The sequence below is a fragment of the Salvelinus sp. IW2-2015 genome, linkage group LG6.2 (assembly GCF_002910315.2).
Source record: "Salvelinus sp. IW2-2015 linkage group LG6.2, ASM291031v2, whole genome shotgun sequence".
NCBI classification, from domain to species: Eukaryota; Metazoa; Chordata; class Actinopteri; order Salmoniformes; family Salmonidae; genus Salvelinus; species Salvelinus sp. IW2-2015.
Genome location: NC_036846.1, coordinates 15,806,348 through 15,828,330, shown reverse-complemented (window position 1 = coordinate 15,828,330; position 21,983 = coordinate 15,806,348). Strand labels below are relative to the sequence as shown.

The 21,983-nt window shown below is 42.4% G+C and overlaps 1 protein-coding gene across 1 annotated transcript in view; it reads left to right on the top strand.

Annotated features, from left to right (window-relative positions):
• The window catches only part of diaph2 (diaphanous-related formin 2), a 717,635-nt gene that overhangs the window by 612,385 nt on the left and 83,267 nt on the right, over positions 1-21,983 (top strand). Inside the window, 2 exon segments of the mRNA XM_023990279.2 lie at positions 3,622-3,681; positions 3,683-3,758. Of these exon segments, the coding sequence (XP_023846047.1) occupies positions 3,622-3,681; positions 3,683-3,758 (136 nt within the window).

Here is a 21,983-nt window from a genome sequence, read left to right as displayed (position 1 = left end):
CACCACTTTCCATCAATTTGTATAGCAGACCCTCATGCCAAATTGAGTCGAAGGCATTTTTTAAATCAACAAAGCATGAGAAGACTTTGACTTTGTTTTGGTTTGTTTGTTGGTCAATTAGGGTGTGCAGGGTGAATACGTGGTCTGTCGTATGATCATTTGGTAAAAAGCCAATTTGACATTTTCTCAGTACATTGTTTTCACTGAGGAAATGTACGGGTCTGCTGTTAATGATAATGCAGAGGATTTTCCCAAGGTTGCTGTTGACGCATATCCCACGGTAGTTATCAGGGTCAAATTTGTCTCCACTTTTGTGGATTGGGGTGATCAGTCCTTGGTTCCAAATATTGGGGAAAATATTTAAAAAATAGTTTTAGTATAGCCAATTTGAATTTATTGTCTGCATATTTGATAATTTCATTGAGGATACCATCAACACCACATGCCTTTTTGGGTTGGAGGGTTTTTATTTTGTCCTTTAGTTCATTCAAGGTAATTAGAGAATCCAGTGGGTTCTGGTAGTCTTTAATAGTTGATTCTAAGATTTGTAATTGATTATGTATATGTTTTTGCTGTTTGTTCTTTGTTGTAGAGTCAAACAGATTGGAGAAGTGGTTTACCCATACATCTCCATTTTAAATAGATAATTCTTTGTGTTGTTGTTTTAGTGTTTTCCAATTTTTCCAGAAGTGGTTAGCGTCAATGAATTCTTTAATTACACTGAGCTGATTTCTGACGTGCTGTTCCTTCTTTTGCGTAGTGTATTTCTGTATAGTTTTAGTGATTCACCATAGTGAAGCCGTAGACTCATGTTTCCTGGGTCTCTATGTTTTTGGTTGGACAGGTTTCTCAATTTCTTTCTTAGATTTTTGCATTCTTCATCAAACCATTTGTCGTTGTTCATTTTCTTTGGTTTTCTATTTGAGATTCTATTTTTAGATTTGATAGGGAAGCTGAGAGGTCAAATATACTGTTAAGATTTTCTACTGCCAAGTTTAGACCTTCACTATTACAGTGGAACGTTTTGTCCAGGAAGGTGTCTCACTCTCTGTCACTCTCCCTCTCTCTCTCCATTATTCCTTCTTTATGTATCTCTTTTTCTTTGCCGTGTGAGTTTGTTCTCCTGTCCTTCATCATTGTCTCCAACCCCCCGCCTTCTCTCTCTCTTCTCTCTCTCTCTCTCTCTCTCTCATCTCTCTCTCTCTCTCTCTCTTCTCTCCTACTCTCTCTCTCCGTCTCTGCTCTTTCTCTTGTCACTCTCACTTTCTCTCTCCGTCTCATATCCAAGTTCAATTCAATTCCAATTCAAAGGGGCTTATTGGCATTGGGAAATGTCGTTAAACCATTGCCAAAAGCAAGTAGGTAGATAATATACAAAGTTAATGAACAAATAAAAAATTAACCAAATAAAATTACAACGATACAGGAAAGTTTCAAAAATAAGAACATCACAAATGTATATTGCTATAATACTACAGTTAGTAACAATCTACAAAGCGGTTAAAGTAACAGCAAGGCATAAATAACAACGTTATAGCAGCATGCTCATAGATCTGCTCTGATCTCATGCTCCTAGCTGACTGCCCTCTAAGCCCCTCCCCTGCTCATACAGCAGCTTCTTTGTCTCATGTCTCTATGTCCTTGTCTCTCCTCTCAGTCTCTCTCTTCTCTCTCTCTCTCTCATCCCTCTCTCTCCTCTCTCCTTGCTCTCTCTCTCTCTTTCTCCTCCTCTCTCTCTCCATCTCATTAAGTTGCTCTGTCCTCAGTTTGTCAATTTCAAGGTTGCTTTATTTGGCATGGGGAAACATTGTTAACATTGCCAAAAGCAAGGTGGAGTCGATATTTACAAAAGGGTGAAATTAAAACAATACAACCATTAACCAGTCAAACATTTACACGATACCAGAAAGTTGTCACACAAACAATAAAAAGACATTACAAAATGTCTCTTATTATATATATACAGTGTATGTAACAATGTCGCACCGTTAAGCACACAAGTTAAAATAAATAAGCATAAATATGGGTTTGTTTATTTACAATGGTGTCTTGTTCTTCACTGGTTGCCCCTTTTCTTGCTGGGCAGAACAGGTCACAAATCTTGCCTGCTGCTGATGGCACACTGGGGATTTAACTCCAGAGATCATGGGGAGTTTAGTCACAATTGGATTGTGTTTCAAATTCTTAGTGGATCTGATGTCTATCTCTGAGGGAAATATATGGTCTCTCTAATATGGTATACTATTGGGCAGGAGGTTCAGGAAGTGCAGTCACTTGTCTCTGGTCTCTCTATCTATCTCTCTCTCGTGTCTCTCTCTCTCTCTCGTTCTGTCTCTCTGTCTCTCCTCTCTCTCTCTCTCCATTAATTTCCTACTCTTATGTAATCTTCTTTATCTTCTGCCTGTGGGCTTTCCCTTTTCCTCCGGGAGACCCGTCTTTGTCCTGGTCATCTCATTCCTTTCTTTCTTTCAATGTCTCTCACTATGATCCTGTCCATCATCTCATGCTCTATGCTCATCTCTATGTCTCTATGTCTCAGTCTTCATCTCTCTCTCTCTCTCGTCTCTCTCTCTCTCTCTCTCTCTCTCTCTCTCTTCTCTCTCTCTCTCTCTCTCTCTCCTCTCTCTCTCTCTCTCTCCTTCTCTCTCTCTCTTCTCTCTCTCTCTCTCCCATTCTTTCTCTTGCTCTCCATTATTTCTTCTCGTATATGTCTCTCTTTATCTATTGGCCTGTGTGTGACTTGTTCTCCTCCTTCTCTCTCTCCACCCCCCGCCCCCTCACTCTCTGTCTCTTCATCATTGTCATCTCACAAGGAGACAGTGACAGTGGGGGCTCTTGTCCTTGGACTTGGGAGCCAAGGCCCCACTTTTGACAGGCATGATGAGCTACTTGTTCCTTCCACACAATCACCGTAATACCTGAGTCTTAGCCGGGGAGGGGATGTTTGTCTGTCAACGCTCATTATATCAGACCACAGAGGAGGACAAGGGACGCAAAAAGGCACTCACACACACTTGCAAGCAGACATGCACAAACACACACTTGCAAATCCACAAATGTCTGAACAGTCACATACATGCATGCACATTTACACATGCACCCAGTCACACACACTCACACACATTCCAGGAAGAGGTATGTCATGCCTGCGCCACATGCCTGGGGTGAGAGAACCTTTGTGGGCTCCAAAGCTCGTGTGGTAGTGTCTTCTTCCTCCCTTTCTCTCCCCTGGTGTCAGAACAGCCCTGTGCAACAGGAGATACCCCCCACTGTGTTCTGTTTCCTCCTCACTCTCCTTCCCTTCCCTGACACCTTGGTGACATTTTCGCCAGTGAAGAAGGCAGAGTGATATCTCTCTCCTTTCTCTTCTCTCTCTCTCCTGCATTGGGAGACTGGTTCACTGCAGTGCCACACTCTGTTCCCCACCATCTTTGTTGTGAAGACTCACAATACACTCCACACTGTGTACGTGCAATATGCACTCTTAGGTCATCGACATTAGTCAGGCATACAAACAAGACAATGGAGAAGCAATACGAGTCTCAAGACAAGACACTGTATGTAGTTACCTTCTATAGTAGAACATGTGTCCTCATGCCTGTGTGTCCATTCCCTCTACAGGAAGCAGTGAAGGACAACCACAAGAAGAGGGAGATGGAGGAGAAGATCAAGAGAGCCCGCACTGGCCAAGGAGAAAGCGGAGCATGAGAAGCAGGAGCGCCAGCAGAAGAAGAAGCAGCTGATTGACATGAACAAAGGTACGCCACTCTTCTGTCACTGAGAGAGAGAGAAGAGAGAGAGAGAGAGAGAGAGAGAGAAGAGAAGAGAGAGAAGGAGAGAGAGAGAGAGAGAGAGAGAGAGAGAGAGAGAGAGAGAGAGAGAGAGAGAGAGAGAGAGAGAGAGAGAGAGAGAGAGAGAGAGAGTGTGTGGGGGGGGGCTATGTGTTATGTGTCTGGGTGTGTGTGTGTGTTTGAGAGAGGAGTATATGTGGGTGTGTGCGCAGTGTGTGTTGTGTGTGTTGAGGGGTGTGTAGCATGTGTGAGGGTTGAAGCATTGAACTGTACCTCACATTGAGTCTAACTGCAGGGGGTGGGAGATGCATCTTTATCACTGAGAAGAAATCACATGCTTCGCATGTGTTTTATCCTGTCTCTATTTAATAGCGAACAACAGTGTGGTATAGCATCCATATTCATATGTTTTGTTCAATATTCATATATGTATTATTGATATCATTGTGATGATGATTGCTAATAATAGTAGTCATAGTTGTAGGCTAATAGTTACAGTACTAATACTACAGTATTAGTCAATGTAGTACAGCACATTATTTTCAGATAGCTACGTAAAAAAAAAAGTATATTTGAACCAAGGTATAAGTAGTACTATTAGTAGTTATAGTCGTCACCCTAGTAGTAGCAGTAGAAATAGTCACAGTTACATCAAAGCCTGGCAGTTCCTGTGCGAATCCCTATTATGTCATTGTGTTCATCACTGTGGTGGCTGTTGGGTGTAGCTCAGCTCTGTGGGGTGACGAGCAGAGAGCTGGCCGCCTGCCGCCAGTGTCGTGATGATGTAGGGATCTCAGGTCCACTGGCTTTGTAGAGCAGACAGTTGATAGGACTGGCACACAGAATCACACATACATTCATGAGGAGGCCCTTTTTTTCACCACACTAGTCATGCTATTAAAACATTTAACAACCCTGGATGGCTAACATGGATTTTTATTCAGACTTTTTCAAACATAGAAATGGAAGATAAATGAGAGGATAATCATTTTGAAATGTTTACAACCGTAAAACTTCAAGTGAGACATTTATTGTAGTTACAGGAAGTTTAAGAGAGATTTGTTGGAAGTTATTTCCCCTAACTTCCTGGTTTCGATTTGGACTTGGATTAMTTTCTCTCTCCGACTCTGTCCCAGCCGGGTTGTTTATAGCTTATCGTTTTGACCGACTGCCTTTTTATCTTTCTCATAAACAGTGTAATGGTGGTGAAAACGCTATTGATTATTTCAGACGGCACAGTTATTCAGACATGGCAAATAGCAATAGAGATCTCTGTGCCCTATTACTGAATGACATTGAGACAGGCAAAATGTTGTGCCTAGAGGCCTTGGGGGGCTGGGAACCAGTCAGCGTGGTCTTTTTTGTTATTTTCTGACAAACACACTGGGAGTTTTTACAATCCACCAGCTTCAAATGTCACAGCTAGCCGAGGACCTTTCTGTAGCTCTGCTGTGTTCAGCAATGTGACAAGCCGCTCCAAGTCACTCTCCATCACACACTGCTGCTCTAACTCTCTGCCAGATAATTGATGCATGCAACTTTTTCAAGCAGAGAACTCTTTGAAAGCTTCATTTTTAATAATCCAGAATGGCTGTCTTCTGAAGATGCCTGGGAAGCCTATCCCTCTCTCTTTTCGCTCTCTCTCTCTCTACTCTCTCTCTCTCTCGCTCTACTCTCTCTCTCGCTCTCTCTCTCATTCCTGTTCTCTCTGCCTCTGTCTGTTTCTCTCTGTTTCTCTCTTTCTCCCTTCCTCCCAGCTCTGTCCCTCCCCCTCTCTCTTACCCTCTCTTTATGTCTAAGCAGATGGAGGAAAGTAGGTGTGATATTAAATATTTCTGCTGGAGCAGATTTGGATCTCTGTTTCAGTCGGAAGACACCATAATACGTTGGGGGATGAATAAAACATGACAAGGACACGGACTGGTAGCCTGGAGCCTAAGAGATAGCATGGATACTCTGCCATCCCCGTCACCCGACTCCTGGTCTCTCCCGACTTTGTGTCTGATCATCCAGAAGTAGGAATTCTGAGCCTTTCAAGTTTCAAGGACGATGATACCTACAAGCTTTATATCATTGGCAGTTGGTGGTTCTGAAATCAATAAGCCAATACGATTTAGTCAAAGTCGACTCGTCCCCCTTAGAAATGTTCTTTCGTCATATTTTATACCCTGACTAGGTAATTTTTGTGAAGTACAAGAAGGGGAATGACAGTTGGATGATTTTTTTACCCTGTCTAAATGGGACTATGAACAGCAAACTCAGCTTGATGGGGGTTAAAGGTTAGGGTTTCTCTGTCTTTTGTCTCTTGTGAGTAGACTCTGCTTCGACTCAGTTTCTCTCTTTAGCTCTCTGTTCAGAACACAGATTAGACAGATTATTTTTCCATTGTATTCTTCATAATTGTTTCTACCCTGCTGGCTAGTATCAGCCTTCCTCTCCTACAGATGACAGCCTTGGGTGTGAGAGGCTCCTCGGCTAGCCTTGCTATCCACACTCATCACCAGCAGGCCTCATTGACGGCACTGTTGAAAAATTCTATGTCTACTTCAACAGTTTGCTGGAGTTAGTGAGTTGGATGCCTTACATCCATATTTTATGGCCCGGCATCAAACATGTTTTAATAAAAAGTTGGGGAAGATAAGGCAGTGTATGGTTTCTGAGGCAGATAATATTTTATTCTTCTAAACCATTTATCAATCATATCCAACCATTTTCAGCATTAATGTTGCATGGGTGGGCCGGTTATGGAGCTAGAATAGATCTCTACGTTTGATATAACACATTTTCTTGGACATGTATTTAATTCCAAATAATACTTTGTGATAATACATTTACACTTTCAACACCTTTATTGCAGGCAAATATCTTCTCACAGCCAGCTGGCACGAACATATGGCCATTCTTTTCCTGGAATGACATACATGTAAATTAAGCTTTTCAATATATATTTTCTATGGATTTATGCATTCATTCATTCCAAAATTTGATGGATCATACCATGGTGTTTAATGTAATTTCTAGGGGCTATTTTGGTAAAGAGATAGATTTAAGTCATTTTGCAAATTAAGAACTAATCTTCTTCACATGCAAATGATTAACAATGAAATGCATATTTAATGACAATTTAATACATTTAGCTTTAAGAGGATGGTGGTGGTGGTAGGGTGGGGGGAGAGGCTGATCGACAAATGCTTTTAGGAAATGGCACACGAGTGAAACTTGAGAATATGCCCTTTTGTGAGTTCAGTCAGCGAGTACTTCCTTGAACGCCCGTGATTGATGCGCGAGACAAGGGTCGGGCTAAATCTGTTTTCGTTGTGAAGTATTAGAAATACTAATATGGGAAATTGCTTATGAAATCATTACGTGCTTCTCTCCATTTGTTTTAATTTGCCCTAAGTGGATTCCCATATTCTCTTGGACTAACCAGATGTTCACCATTCAACCCAAATTGCTTTACCCCGGCTGCAAGTGAACGGGTGAGCCAACGCTGCTGTAAAATAGAGCCTAGATCTGCCGTAATCCTTCTGTCTCTAATAGGAAAAGATGTTTCATCCCAGCAGGGTATTTATTAGGCCGGCAGATATGAAACAATGTCACAGAGAGTGTTCAGACACAGCCTGTAGAGCGAGGGGGAGGGAGAAAGAGAGAGAGGGGGGCAGGAAGAGAGAAGGGTGGAGGGAGAGAGGAAGGGAGGGAGAGGGAGGAAAGGAGGGAGGGGGAGAAAGAAATAGAGAGGAGCGAGAGAGAGAGGGGGGGGGGGGGTTGGCCACGGAAATGACTGGACATTCTAATGGGGAAAACACACAGGTCTGTTGAAGTTAAAACACACTTTATTTAGAAGTTGAATATCATTGATATTTTAACATTTTTACATTTACATTTTAGTCATTTAGCAGACGCTCTTATCCAGAGCGACTTACAGTAGAACAGGGTCAGTATTGGAACAATTCAACAAGTTAAAAAGTCATTTGAACATGTTTCGTAATAACAAAGCAGATATCTGCTAGTAAATACAAAGCCTAGTCAGATGAATTTACATTTCACATGAATCACAACACACTTTATTTAAAAAGGATTAAAAGAATGACCACCGTAATTTGATATGTTCATTCTCCTGTTTGGTTAGCTTACATTATATAGTATTATGACATACAGCACCTTCAGAAAATATTCATACCCCTTGACTTATTTCACATTTGTTGTCTTACAGCCTGAATTGAAATGGATTACGTTACATTTTTTCTCACCCGTCTACACACAATACCTCATAATGACAGTGTTTAAAAAAAAATGTTTGTACATTTATTGAAAATTAAATACAGAAATATCTAATTTACATACAGTACCAGTTCAAAGTTTGGACACTCCATCTCATTCAAGGGTTTTTCTTTATTTTTTACTATTTTCTGCATTGTAGAATAATAGTGAAGACATCACAATTAAGGCAGCCCCCCGCACCTCTCTGATTCAGAGGGGTTGGGTTAAATGCRGAAGGCACATTTTAGTTGAATACATTCAGTTGGACAACTGACTAGGTATCCCTCTTTGCCTTTCCTTTCCTCCTCCATGCTTCATGGTGGGAACCACACACGCAGATATAATCCGTTCACCTAATATGCGTCTCACAAAGGTACGGTGGTTGGAACCAAAAATCTAAAATTTGGACTCATCAGACCAAAGGACAGATTTCCACCGGTCTAATGTCCATTGCTCGTGTTTCTTAGCCCATCAAGTCTCTTCTTTTTATTGGTGTCCTTTTCTAGTGGTTTCTTTGCAGCAATTCAACCACGATTCACACAGTCTCCTCTGAACAGTTGATGTTGAGATGTGTCTGTTACTTGAACTCTGTGAAGCATTTATTTGGGCTGCAATCTGAGGTGCAGTTAATTGCTGATTTCTGAGGCTGGTAACTCTAATGAACTTATTCTCTGGAACAGAGGTAACTCTGGGTCTTCCTTTCCTGTGGCGGTCCTCATGAGATCCAGTTTCATCATAGCACTTGATGGTTTTTGCGACTGCACTTGAAGGAACTTTCAAAGTTCTTGAAATGTTCAGCATTGACTGACCTTCATGTCTTAAAGTAATGATGGACTGTCGTTTCTCTTTGCTTATTTGAGCTGTTCTTGCCATAATATAGACTTAGCCCTATTTGGTAAAATACCATCTTCTGTATACCACCCCTACCTTCCATATGTGTTATTTCATAGTGTTGATATCTTCAGTATTATTCTGCAATGTAGAAAATAGTAAAAATAAAGAAAAACCCTGGAATGACTAGGTGTGTCCAAACTTTTGACTGCTACTGTCAGTATTCACACCCCTGAGTCAATGCATGTTAGAATCACCTTGGGCAGTTATTACTACAACTGAGAATCTTTCTGGGTAAGCCTCAGAGCTTTGCACGCCTGAATTGTGCAATATTAATTCTTCAAGCTCTGTCAAGTTGGTTGTTGATCATTGCTAGACAGCCATTTTCAAGTATTGCCAGAGATTTTCAAGACACTTTAAGTTCAAACTGTAACTAGGCCAGGAATATTCAATGTCGTCTTGGTAAGCAACTCTAGTGTATATTTGTCCTTGTGTTTTAGGTTATTGGCCTGCCTAAAGGTGAATTTGTTTCCCAGTGTCTGTTGGAAAGCTTGACTAGCGCTTGGAAAATATGAAGAGTGGTACTCATGATATGTTGTGTTGGATTTGCCCCTAACATAGCATTTCTTTTCAGGACATAAAGTACATTTCTTTGCCTATTTTTTTTTGCAGTTTTACTTTAGTGCCTTATTGCAAACAGGATGCATGTTTTCGAATATTTTTCTGCACAGGTTTCCTTCTTTTCATTCTGTCATTTAGGTGAGTATTGTGGCGTAACTACAATGTTGTTGATCCATCCTTAGTTTTCTCCTATCACAGCGATTAAACTCTGGAACTGTTTTAAGTCACCATTGGCCTCATGGGAAATCCCTGAGCGTTCCTTTCTCTCGCAACTGAGTTAGGAAGGACGGATGTATCTTTGCAGTGACTCGGTGTATTGATACACCATCCAAAATGTCATTAATAACTTCACCATGCTCAAAAGGATTTTCATTGTCTGTTTAAAAAAAAATATATATATTTATTATCTACCAATAGGTGCCCTTCTTTGAGAGGTATTTGTGGTTGAATACTTATTGACTCAAGACATTTCAGGTTTTCATTTGTTAGTAATTTGTAAAAATTCTAAAAACATAATTCCACTTTGACATTATGGTGTATTGTGTGTAGCTAGTGAAACAAAATCTCAATTTAATCCATTTTAATTCAGGCTTTAACATAACAAAATGTGGAAAAGTCAAGGGGTGTGAATTCTTTCTGAAGGCACTGTACATGTAATATGCACTGAGAAAGGGAATAGAAAACTCTATTGTTGGTTAAATAGATAAACATTTTAAAGACATATGAAGTGAATTATGGAACCTAAGACATACAGTGGCTTGCGAAAGTTTCACCCCCTTGGCAATTTTCCTATTTTGTTTCCTTACAACGTGGAATTAAAATAGATTATTTAGGGGTTTGTATCATTGATTTCACAACATGCCTACCACTTTGAAGATGCTAAATATTTTTTATTGTGAAATAAGACAGAAAAACACAAAACTTGAGCGTGCATAACTATTCACCCCCCCCCCCCCCCCCCCGAAGTCAATAGTTCGTAGAGCCACCTTTTGCAGCAATTACAGCTGCAAGTTACTTGGGGTATGTCTCTATAGCTTGGCATATCTAGCCACTGCGGTTTTGACCATTCTTCATGGCAAAACTGCTCCAGCTCCTTTAAGTTGGATGGGTTCCGCTGGTGTACAGAAATCTTTAAGGCAACCACAGATCCTCAATTAGATTGAAGTCTGGGCTTTGACTAGGCCATTCCAAGACATTTAAATGTTTCCCTTAAACCACTCGAGTGTTGCTTTAGCAGTATGCTTAGGGTCATTGTCCTGCTGGAGGTGAACCTCCATCCCAGTCTCAAATCTCTGGAAGACTGACAGGTTTCCCTCAAGAATTTCCCTGTATTTAGCCCATCCATCATTCCTTCAATTCTGACCAATTTCCCAGTCCTTGCCGATGAAAAACATCCCCACAGCATGATGCTGCCGCCACAATGCTTCACTGTGGGGATGGTGTATTCTCAGGGTGATGAGAGGTGTTGGGTTTGCGCCAGACATAGCGTTTTCCTTGATGGCCAAAAAGCTCAATTTTAGTCTCATCTGACCAGAGTACCTTCCATATGTTTGGGGTGTCTCCCACATGCCTTTTGGCAAACGTGTTTGCTTATTTTTTTCTTAAGCAATGTCTTTTTTCTGGCCACTCTTTCGTAAAGCCCAGCTCTGTGGAGTGTACGGCTTAAAGTGGTCCTATGGACAGATTCTCCAATCTCCGCTGTGGAGCTTTGCAGCTCCTTCAGGTTATCTTTTGGTCTCATTGTTGCCTCTCTGATTAATTGCCCTCCTTGCCTGGTCTGTGAGTTTTGGTGGGCGGCCCTCTCTTGGCAGGTTTGTTGTGGTGCCATATTCTTTCCATTTTTTTTATAATGTATTTAATGGTGCTCCGTGGATGTTCAAAGTTTCAGATATTTTTTTATGACCAACCCTGATCTGTACTTTTCCACAACTTTGTCCCTGGCCTGTTTGGAGAGCTCCTTGGTCTTCATGGTGCGCTTGCTTGGTGGTGCTTCTGCTTAGTGGTGTTGCAGATCTGCAGTCTTTCAGAACAGGTGTATTATATCTGAGATCATGTGACACTTAGATTGCACACAGTGGACTTTATTTAACTTATTATGTGACTTCTGAAGGTAATTAGTTGCACCATATCTTATTTAAGGGCTTTCATAGCAAAGGGGGTGGATACACATGCACATACCACTTTTCTTCTTTTTTTTTTCTTTTTTTTCTCTTTTTTTTTAAACAAGTAATATTTTTCATTTCACTTCACCATTTTGACTAATTAGTCCATTACATGAAATCCAAATAAAAATCAATTTAAATTACAGGTTGTAATGCAACAAAATAGAAAAAATGCCACGGGGATGAATACTTTTGCAAGGCACTGTATTCTGGACTGAAAATATTTTTGGTTACAACTTGCTACAATAACAATGGCTGTATGTTGTGTCATGTATTACAATGACCCACTTATGCCTAGCTACCTAGCTGCCTAGCTACTTAACTACCTAACTGTCTAGCTGCTTGGCTACCTAGCACACAGTTTTGCTCAGCAGTTTTTTTGTTGTGTGATCATACTTAATTTAAAAATGTATATTTATATAGCTCTACAGGGATAAGGGGACGAAAACAAAGTTTTCAACCAAACCAATCGTTCGCAAACTATTCCAGCCATTTATAAAATACACAGATAGTTGGAGGTTCACAGATAATTTTTTACTAATTCACTTTTACCTGCAAGTGATCATTCTTCACAGTGCAATTAAAATCCACTCATCCAGTCCAATCCATTTTTGAACAGCTTGCAGGCACTGGCAGAATTCAGTTTCATTCAATTCTCTTCTCTGGGGAAATGTCATCAACTAATTGAGAGGGAGGCTTTGGCTTTTGGCTGAGGTGGTTTAGGCTATTCACTGATATCAATGTTTACTGTGTACCAGCTCAAGTGATGTTGAATTGAACCTTTCTCTTGTTCAATTCAGAGTTCAAAATAAGATGAACAACTGCTTGCCTTGACATAACAGCACACCATTTCCTTGAAATGATTCTGGGTTTATTAGTAAAAGCAAGGTAGCAATCTTCCTAATCTCTCTAAGCGGCGTGGACACCGTGTTTACATATAGTCAGGAACTAAGTAAGTCGGGATGTTTTGAGACTTTTCACCGGTTGTATAATGAGACGATTGTGTCATTTGCTTTTCATTTGTTATTTTATTATTAAAAGGCACTGTTCAAGATTGACTGAGTGCAACCATTTCAAAAGCATCACTTTTGCTGATGATAGCCCATCTAGTAAGCATGCTCAGTTCACTGGGCCTATTAGATTAAGGAAGAGGATGCCTCCGTGGCTCTGTAGAGAGAGAACAACTGTGAATGTTGACAACGATGGACACTAACGTCTATTCATGCATTCTCCCTGTCTGCTTTTCAGCTTGAAGAGACTACATGTCTCCAAGAAAAATATGTGGGTGTCTTGCTTTTCACATAAAGTATACGTTACAGCAAAAAGGTACAATAGACCACCGGTATTACAATAGACCACCGGTATTACAATAGACCGGTTATGGAAAAATCAGCAAAGAACCACCAGTGGCTTTGATATACATTTGTATACATTTATATTCTACTTATGCTGATTATCCACATGTTACTATACAGTAGCATACCTCATCCACGTCGTTCTCAATCTCTCTACCTAGCTAACAGGTTCAGGCTTGTGTCGTCTTGAATGCTGATTGTGCATATGTGCCAATCTCCATTAGCAACGCGTGCCATGCTCGGGGGAGCCGGAGATGTTTTTGCCGTTGCCAGGGCCGACAGTAACACAAGAGTGACAGAGCGGTGTGAGTGGGAAGTGGATTGATGGTGGTGTGTGACAGTGACAGCTAGCACGCGTTAGGGCTAGAGAGAGCATACCTGTATGTTAATTCGATGTGTTCATTCTCCTGTTTGGTCTGTATGTTAGCTTATATAGTATTATGACATACATATAATATGCACTGAGAATGAGAATAGATAACTTTATTGTTGGTTAAAGAGATAAACAGTACATCATTTTGAAGACATTTGAGGTGAATTATGGAACCTAAAGACATAGTCTCAGCTTTCTGGTTGCAACTTGCTACCTTAACAATGGCTGTACGTTGTGTCCTGTATGACATTGACCCACTACATCAACGGGACTACAGTGGAGAAGGTGGAAAGCTTAAAGTTCCTCGGCGTACACATCACTGACGATCTGAAATGGTCCACCCACACAGAAAATGTGGTGAAGAAGGCACAACAGTGCCTCTTCAACCTCAGGTGGCTGAAGAAATGTGGCTTGGCCCCTAAAACACTCACAAACTTTTACAGATGCACAATTGAGAGCATCCTGTTGGGCTGTACCACAGCCTGTACGGCAACTGCACCACCCGCAACCGCAGGGCTCTCTAGAGGGTGGTGCGGTCTTCCCAACGCATCACCGGGGGCAAACTACCTGCCCTCCAGGACACCTCCAGCACCCGATGTCACAGGAAAGCCAAAAAGATCATCAAGAACAACAACCACCCGAGCCAGGTCCAGTTCACCCTGCTATCATCCAGAAGGCGAGGTCAGTACAGGTGGATCAAAGCTGGGACCGAGAGACTGTAAAACAGCTTTTATCTTAAGGCCATCAGAATGTTAAATAGCCATCACTAGCTGGCTTCTACCCGGTTACGCAACCCTGCACCTTAGAGGCTACTGCCCTATATACATAGACATGGAATCACTGGCCACTTTAATAATGGAACACTAGTCACTCTAGTAATGTTTAATATTGTTTACATACTGCTTTACTCATCTCATATGTATATACTGTATTCTGTATGTTTTGTCAATGCCACTCCGATATTGCTCAATCTAATATTTATATATTTCTTAATTCCATTATTTTACTTTTAGATTTGTGCTAATTGTTGTGAATTGTTAGATACTACTGCATTGTTGGAGCTAGGAACACAAGCATTTCGCTACACACGCAATAACATCTGCTAAATATGTGTATGTGACCAATAAAATTGTATTTTATTTTATTTATGCCTAGCTGCCTAGCTACTTAGCTGCCTAGGTACCTAGCTTCCTAGCTACCTAGCTATTTAGCTGCCTAGCGCACAGTATTTGCTCAGCTGTTTCCTTGTTGTGTGATCATACTTGTATTTTTTATGAAATATTTGTGTTGCTATATGGGGAATTAGGGCGATGAAAACAAATAACAATTTTTCAAACAAAACCATTAGTTACCGAACTATTCCAGCCATTTATAAAATACTCTGATAGTTGGAGGCTCACAGATGCTTTTTTCCTAATTCACTTTTACCTGCAAGTGATCATTCTTCACAGTGCAAATTAAAATCCACTCATCCAGTCCAATCCATTTTTACAACAGCTTGCAGGCACTGGCAGAATTCAGTTTCATACAATTCTCTGCTCTGGGGGAATTTCATCAACAATTGAGAGGGAGGCTTTGGCTTTTGGCTGAGGTGGTTTAGGCTATTCACTGATATCAATGTTTACTGTGTACCAGCTCAAGTGATGTTGAATCGAACCTCTTTCTTGGTCAATTCAGAGTTCAAAATAAGATGAGCAACTGCTCGCCTTGACATAACAGCACACCATTTCCTTAAAAAAGGACGATCCCAGGAAGATCATTGAGAGATAATAGACTGATCTTAGACATCCTGTATAGCTTTATATTATATTTTTAGGGGAAGGACAAAGTATAGCAGCTGGGATATTAGACCTGGTGGAAAACTATGTTATCGGCTGAGACTGAGGCTATGTTGCAATGTCAACACTAGCATAGTGCTTATAGTTCCAAGACATTGCTTCATACTAATTTGTACGTTGGTGTGAATATTGGAAGAGATTTTTAGAGTATCCAGACTGATGAACAGGGACAAACGGCAATATGATTAGGATCATTGTTTTCCATAGGGGGAGCGCTATTGTACATCTATACATCTACATTAGAATTATTATTGTATACATTTTTTGCAGTGGCGCACCGCTGCTACTAAGTGCATATAGGGGAAACACTGATGATATATGGCGTCCAGCTCCGAGATTCCCGCTCCTGCATATTTAATCCATGAACTGTCTTTTAATTTAGAGATTATCATGACACTGATGTGTGTGCGTCTCCTTCTGTGAGTGTCTCTCTCTGTATGTGTGTGTGAATACATCTGTTTGTGTGTGTGTGTGTGTTTGCGCTAACAGTTAGTCAGTGTGTGTATGTGTGTGTCTCTGACTGTATGTGTGTGTGTATGTTGTTCCTCATTGGGGTTGTGTGAAGAAAGGACCCTACCACATCTGCATACGATGGCCGCTGCTTCCCTGTCACTTCTGCCTGTGTTATTAACGCCGGCTGTCAGCAAGGCAGCATCCTCTTTAAATAACACTACATTACATTCCAAAGCCGCAGGGATTCGGGGGACAGGCGCGTGTAGGGAGCAAGCCATTTCTCATGCACGTGACGGATGGCGTTGACTGCATCCCATATGGCTCTGGTCAAAGTAGTGCACTATATAGGGAGTAGGAGTCCATTTGGGAAGTAGCCATTGTGAATTTGTGATTTTGTAATTACCTTGAAAGGCATCAACAAGGGCATTGAGCTTCATCGGGTTTATCTGCTGTAGCCTATCAACTTAATAAATAACGCCATATTAGATTGCGTTCGTATCATCTTGGAGGATCTGACTGTGCCCTAAGGCGGTGATTGGCTGTGTGTGTGAATGTGACTGTCTGTGACTGTCTCTGCTTCCCAAATAACACGCTATTACCTATATAGGGGAAAGGGTTCCATTGGGGCGCACACTGTCTGTGTCTGGGCCCCTAGAAACTCGACGAGGTGGAAAGAGAGTTGGCTGGCTTGTCTTACATAAACAATTGTCATGCAAGGATTTACTCCATCTGATTTAGTGTGAAATGTATTTCTGTCAGCCAAGGCGACACAATAAGCCACTACCTTATCAATGTTCTACCAGACTTACACGCCACACATTGTTTTCAATGCATTTCTATCAAAATCCTGTTTGACACAATGTGCCATCCAGATTGTGAAGAACCCAGAAACCCTCTGATTATGCGACGATAATTATTTCATTGCCAGTTAATATTACCCCAGGGAACTATCTCCTCTTCTCCCCCTCTGAGTTTTTTGTCTGAGTCTGCTGTATCAATTTTTTTAAATTTTAAATAAGAAACGTTTGGTCTGTGTGTGGAGAGAGAGGCCTAATTAGTAGTAGTACTTATAGCGTCTAATCATTTTCAATCTGTCTGACTTAATTTGGTCTGGTTTTCTCTCAGGTCTGAAAAACGGTTCTGAATGAGAGGATACAGTACAGAGAATGCCCCCCCCCCCCCTGTCGGTATGTCTATTATCCCTCATTGGTGACATATCCACTCCAATCCTCCTTCGTCGCGTAACATATGACGCCGGAAGAAAGAAGAAAAACAGAAACGCAACACAGTTAAATCTCATTAAATCATTACATTTCCTCATGCAGTCATGGCTGGTCCGTCTCCCTGATCAATTCAAGACACTTCACGATCTGGACCTCAGAGTCACTTTACAGTCAATCAGACATAATTATGCTTACTACAAAGCCCATCCAAATTGCATTGTCAAATCCATTTACCCGCCACCAAAGTAGCTGACTACAAGAACGGGATTGGAGTCAGAGAAGATGGTATCTCACCGGAACGAAATGGAAGGCAAGGGATGATAAGTGTGCCACTCAGAGAGAGAATGATGACAGGGAGATGTGTTCTGGATGGATGGCAGACAGCTATGGAAGTTGTACAGAGTTAACTCAACTCTCCCCCTGCCTCGCAAACTTGCCTATACTATTGGACTTCTTCGTGCTGCTCACGTTGCCGTCGTCTACCATGAGCTAGTGGATGCAGGGGCTATAATAAGGCAATAAGGCCAGAGGGGGTGTGGTATATGGCCAATATACCACGGCTAAGGGCTGTTCTTTTGCACGGCGCAATGATGAGTGCCTGGATACAGCCCTGAGCCGTAGTATATCGGCCATATATCACAAACCTCTGAGGTGCCTTATTGCTATTATAAACTGGTTACCAACGTAACTAGAGCAGTAAAAATAAATGTTTTGTCATACCTGTGGTCTACGGTCTGATATACCATAGCAGTCAGCCAATCAGCATTCAGGGCTCAAACCACCCAGTTTATAATGATATATATATATATATGATCATACAGCAGACACTTTTATCCAAATCGGCTTACTCAACAAACTGTCGACATTGACAGAGTCACATTTTCAGTTAGTTGCCTATGTGGCAATTGAACGCACAACCCTGGTTTAGCCAGGACAGTACTCTAACCCACTGATCCATTGGAACTAGTCAACTACATGCTTGGCTGTGTTCATTAGGCACCACACAGTAGAAAACAGACTGAAACAGGTAGGCACTAGCTGGCCTTGCCCAATATAAGAAATTGTTATTTTTTTCTCCATTGCAAATCGATCTATAACATTTTCCGTAGTGTGCCCTAATAAATATGAGCCCTTGTAAAGAAGGTTGGAGGCTGTAGTAGTAGAAGTAGTAGTGGTGCCTATCTATCCCCTTCGTTACATGTAGCTTTACTGGTTCTCTCCTACCCCAGCCTCACATGTGGCCTCGCTGCTGCTGCAGCCCACCGATCCAGATGGAAGGGGGTTTATTTCAGTTTTTGTTTGTTCACTTATTCATGCATCCAGCTATTCGGGGCATCACTGGGGCTTTCGTCTCCATGCCACAAATGCAAATCGCCGCGGTGGCTAATCCACTTTCATCTCCTTCCCTGCCGACATCCCTCTCTCATTCTTTCTCATCCCTCTCTCTCTCTGGTTCTGTGATAAGGGGCCATCTTGTGTTAAAGCCAGTGGAGACCTCACTAGGACCCTCCTCCTCTTCCTCCTTTTGCCTCCACCCCTCCCTGGTCTTTGTCCTGACCCACTCCACCCTCCCTGGGTGCCCGACCCCCTGGCGCCATCCTGAGGCTTGTCAGCCTTGCACTCCTTTTCGCATCGGACCAGGGAGGGATGTGGGAGCATCCCTAATTCGATTACGAAGGACATGAGTAGGTTTGCACATCAAGCTGTTCCAGTAAGACAGTTGTTAAGGATCTGCTGGAGGATCCATCTCCCTCATTAGACAGAAGAGACCTCCCACCACCCCTCCACTCAAGAGGGTCCTGTATTTTCTGCTCAAATATAGCACAAAAAGACACGGAACAGAAAGCTTCACTCTGTCAAAAAAAATAACATCTTACACCAGGACACTTCACTTGACTAATCCATGAAAATAAATAGAAAAAGCAGCATTCAGATATCTGCAATTATGTTATTTTAGGGACAAACAAACCTTTCAGCTTACGATTCAGAGCGACTTTGCTCAGTTTGGCCCTATAGTGTGAATCAGTCATCTGTGTATGTGTGCGTGGGAAGTTTTTCTCTGTGTCAAGCTTGGCTAGGAGAGAGGAGAGAGGGGAGCAGCTAACAGGTGTGGTGTGTGTCTGTCCTCTGGGTACCTATGTTCTCCCTGCCCTCTGTGGTAGTAATGTCATCGCTGGCTGGCTGAGTGTCTGGCTGACTGGCTACTATCTTGCTGACTGTCTGGTTGACTGTCTGGCTGGCCGGTGCCTTAGGAGCCACAGGAACTGGGGGAAGGAGAGACAGCTCAGTCAAACCTATTCCTCCTTCATGAGAGAGTGAGAAAGAGAAAGCGAGAGTAGAGACAAGAGAAGAGAGAGGGACACAAAGAGAGAGAAAGAAAGAGAGAGAGAGGTGCCGCCTATACACCTGGCCAAAGAGCACGCTCCCCTCCCTCCACCAAGAGGCTTTGTTCACGGTTAATGCACCAGGTTAATTACGCAGTTGACTATGCAGCCCAACGGTTGGGCTAAAAAGTGTTCAAAAACTATTCTGGGGAACAAAAGAAAGGTAGTTTTCATTTTCCATTATTCTACTTCTTGTTTTCCATCGAGAGAGAGAGAGAAAGAAAGAGAGAGAAAGAGAATTGCAAGGGAGAGACGGAATAGGGGAGAGAGAAAGAGAGAGATGGACAGAGAGAGAGAGAGAGTGAGAGAGAATGAGAGAGATGGACAGAGTGAGAGAGAAAGAGAGAGATGGACAGAGAGACAGAGTGAGAGAGAAAGAGAGAGATGGACAGAGAAAGAGGGAGGGGGAGAATGGCAAGGTAGCGAGGGAGAGCAGTCTCCAGTAGGACCAGCAGCGCTCTCCCTTCAGAGTGGTCTCATCAAGCACAGGGCTGCAAGCTCTTTTTGCAGCTCATTACAGTGCAAATGAGAGTAAGAGATCAGTCACTGAGAAGGCTGGAGCAGGGGAGACTGGAGAGGGCAGCAAAACACACACACACACACACAGAATACAGAGACGCACGCACAGACACACAAACACATACACACACACAGACATATAATACACACACAGGCGAGTCATAAACAGAGAGACAGACAGACACACAGGCAAATCATAAACACACACAGGTGAATCATAAACACACACACACAGAGATAGACACACACAGGTGATACAAAAACACACATACACACAAGACAAGTATTCCCCATACCCACCGATGGATTTACACACTATCAGGTTAGCTAGGAGATTCACTTGTGTTCAAAGGAGAAAGGACTTGTTGGCTAACATGATGCCGTTGCTGCTAATGATGACATAAACACTATCTTATTATCCATGTAATTATTTCATATTATTTTATGACATATAGTATGTAAATATATATATATATAATTATTATTATTGTTACATACTGAATTAGCGTTAGTGATGTTTGCCACTGCAATGGCTACCAATATAAATTGTGTTATCTATTGAAGAATTTGAATCCTATGGCCGTTGGTCAAAAGTAGTGCACTAAATAAGGAATAGGGTGCCTTTTGGGACCCTATTTTTATTATGTACCACTACTCAGACCAGACAGAAACTCTCTGCTTAAATTCTGCTCGTTTTCCTCAGTTTTGGTCCCTTTCCTCCAGAGCTGTCGGCGGCTGTATGCGAGCCATCAGAAATGTAGTTCTCCATCGATCCCTCTGTATTTTTTCCCCCCAACATRGAGGGAGATGACAGATAGCAAATTGAATTTATGAACAGCTTGTGTTGACACTGCTGCATAATGATAAGAATGCCATCCCTTTGGTGTTTAAGGAGGAGTGCATGGTGCCGTATACAGATTGAAACCAGACTGCCTCCGTTTTCCTTGGGAAGATGGGAGGTAGACGGAGGGTGCTATTTGAGATTCAGACGAAGTTAACAGACATGTATCTGTTTGTACATGACAGATCTGCTTTTTATTTTCATCTTGCATCCACATGCAAATACTTGTTTTTTGATGAACTTGAAGATGCGTATTGGTATTTGTATTTGATGGAAGTAAACTGACAGTGGATTAAGTGGCAAAGAGCTATTCTGTGGAGGTTTGTGTGATGTGTTAGGTATTAGAGGAGTCTGGCTGGCTGTCTAGTTTCTCCTCTAGCTAAATTGGCCGAGAGCAGGCACGGCCATAGGTCACACTGCATGGCTGACACCATTCTGTGCTGGAGCACACACATACACACATACACACACACATACACACACACACACACACACACACACACACACACACAACCAAGAGAGAGATTGAAAGCCATCCCTAGATGGCCATTGAAAGATATCTTCCTTTCTGTGGCTACGCAGGGGAGCTAAGTGCTCGTTACCAAGATTTAGTGTGGAAAGCCGGTCTAAATACCGGGCCTGCCTATCCATTTGTTCCCGTCGATGAACCGGGACCTGCCATTTGGAAAACCTTGCCAACCGCCCAAACGGCTAGTACGTACATGCACCGCTATGTTACCAAGGAACGGCCCGGAAAGAGGAGAGTAGAATGTGTAGACAAGAGGGAAGAGGCGAGGAGATGAGATGAGGGTGAGAGAGAGGAGATGGTAGACGAGAGGGAAGAGGAGGAAGATGGTTGAGGGTGAGAAGGGAAGGGGAGAGAGATGATCGACGAGAGGAGAAGAGAGAGGGAAGGGGAGAGGAGAGGAGATTGGTAGACGAGAGGAGAGAGGAAGAGAAGATGGTTTGAGGCGAGGGAAGGGGAGAGGAGATGATAGACGAGAGGGAGGGGAGAGGAGGGGATGGTAGATGAGAGGGAAGAGGAGAGAAGATGGTTGAGGGGCGAGAGAGAGGGAAGGCGGAGAAGGGAGGTAGAAAGAAGGAAAGGGAAGAAGCAGAAGAGAAGAGGAGATGGTAGAAGGAGGAGGGAAGGGGAGAGAGAGAGGAGATGGTAGAAGAGAGGGCAGAGGGGAGAGGAGATGGAAGGGGAGAGGAGATGGTAGAAGAGAGGAGAAGAGATGGTAGAGGTCGAGGGAAGGGGCAGGCGATGGTAGAAGAGAGGGAAGTGGAGAGGAGAGGGAAGGGGAAAGGGGAAAGGGAAGAGGTGGTTAT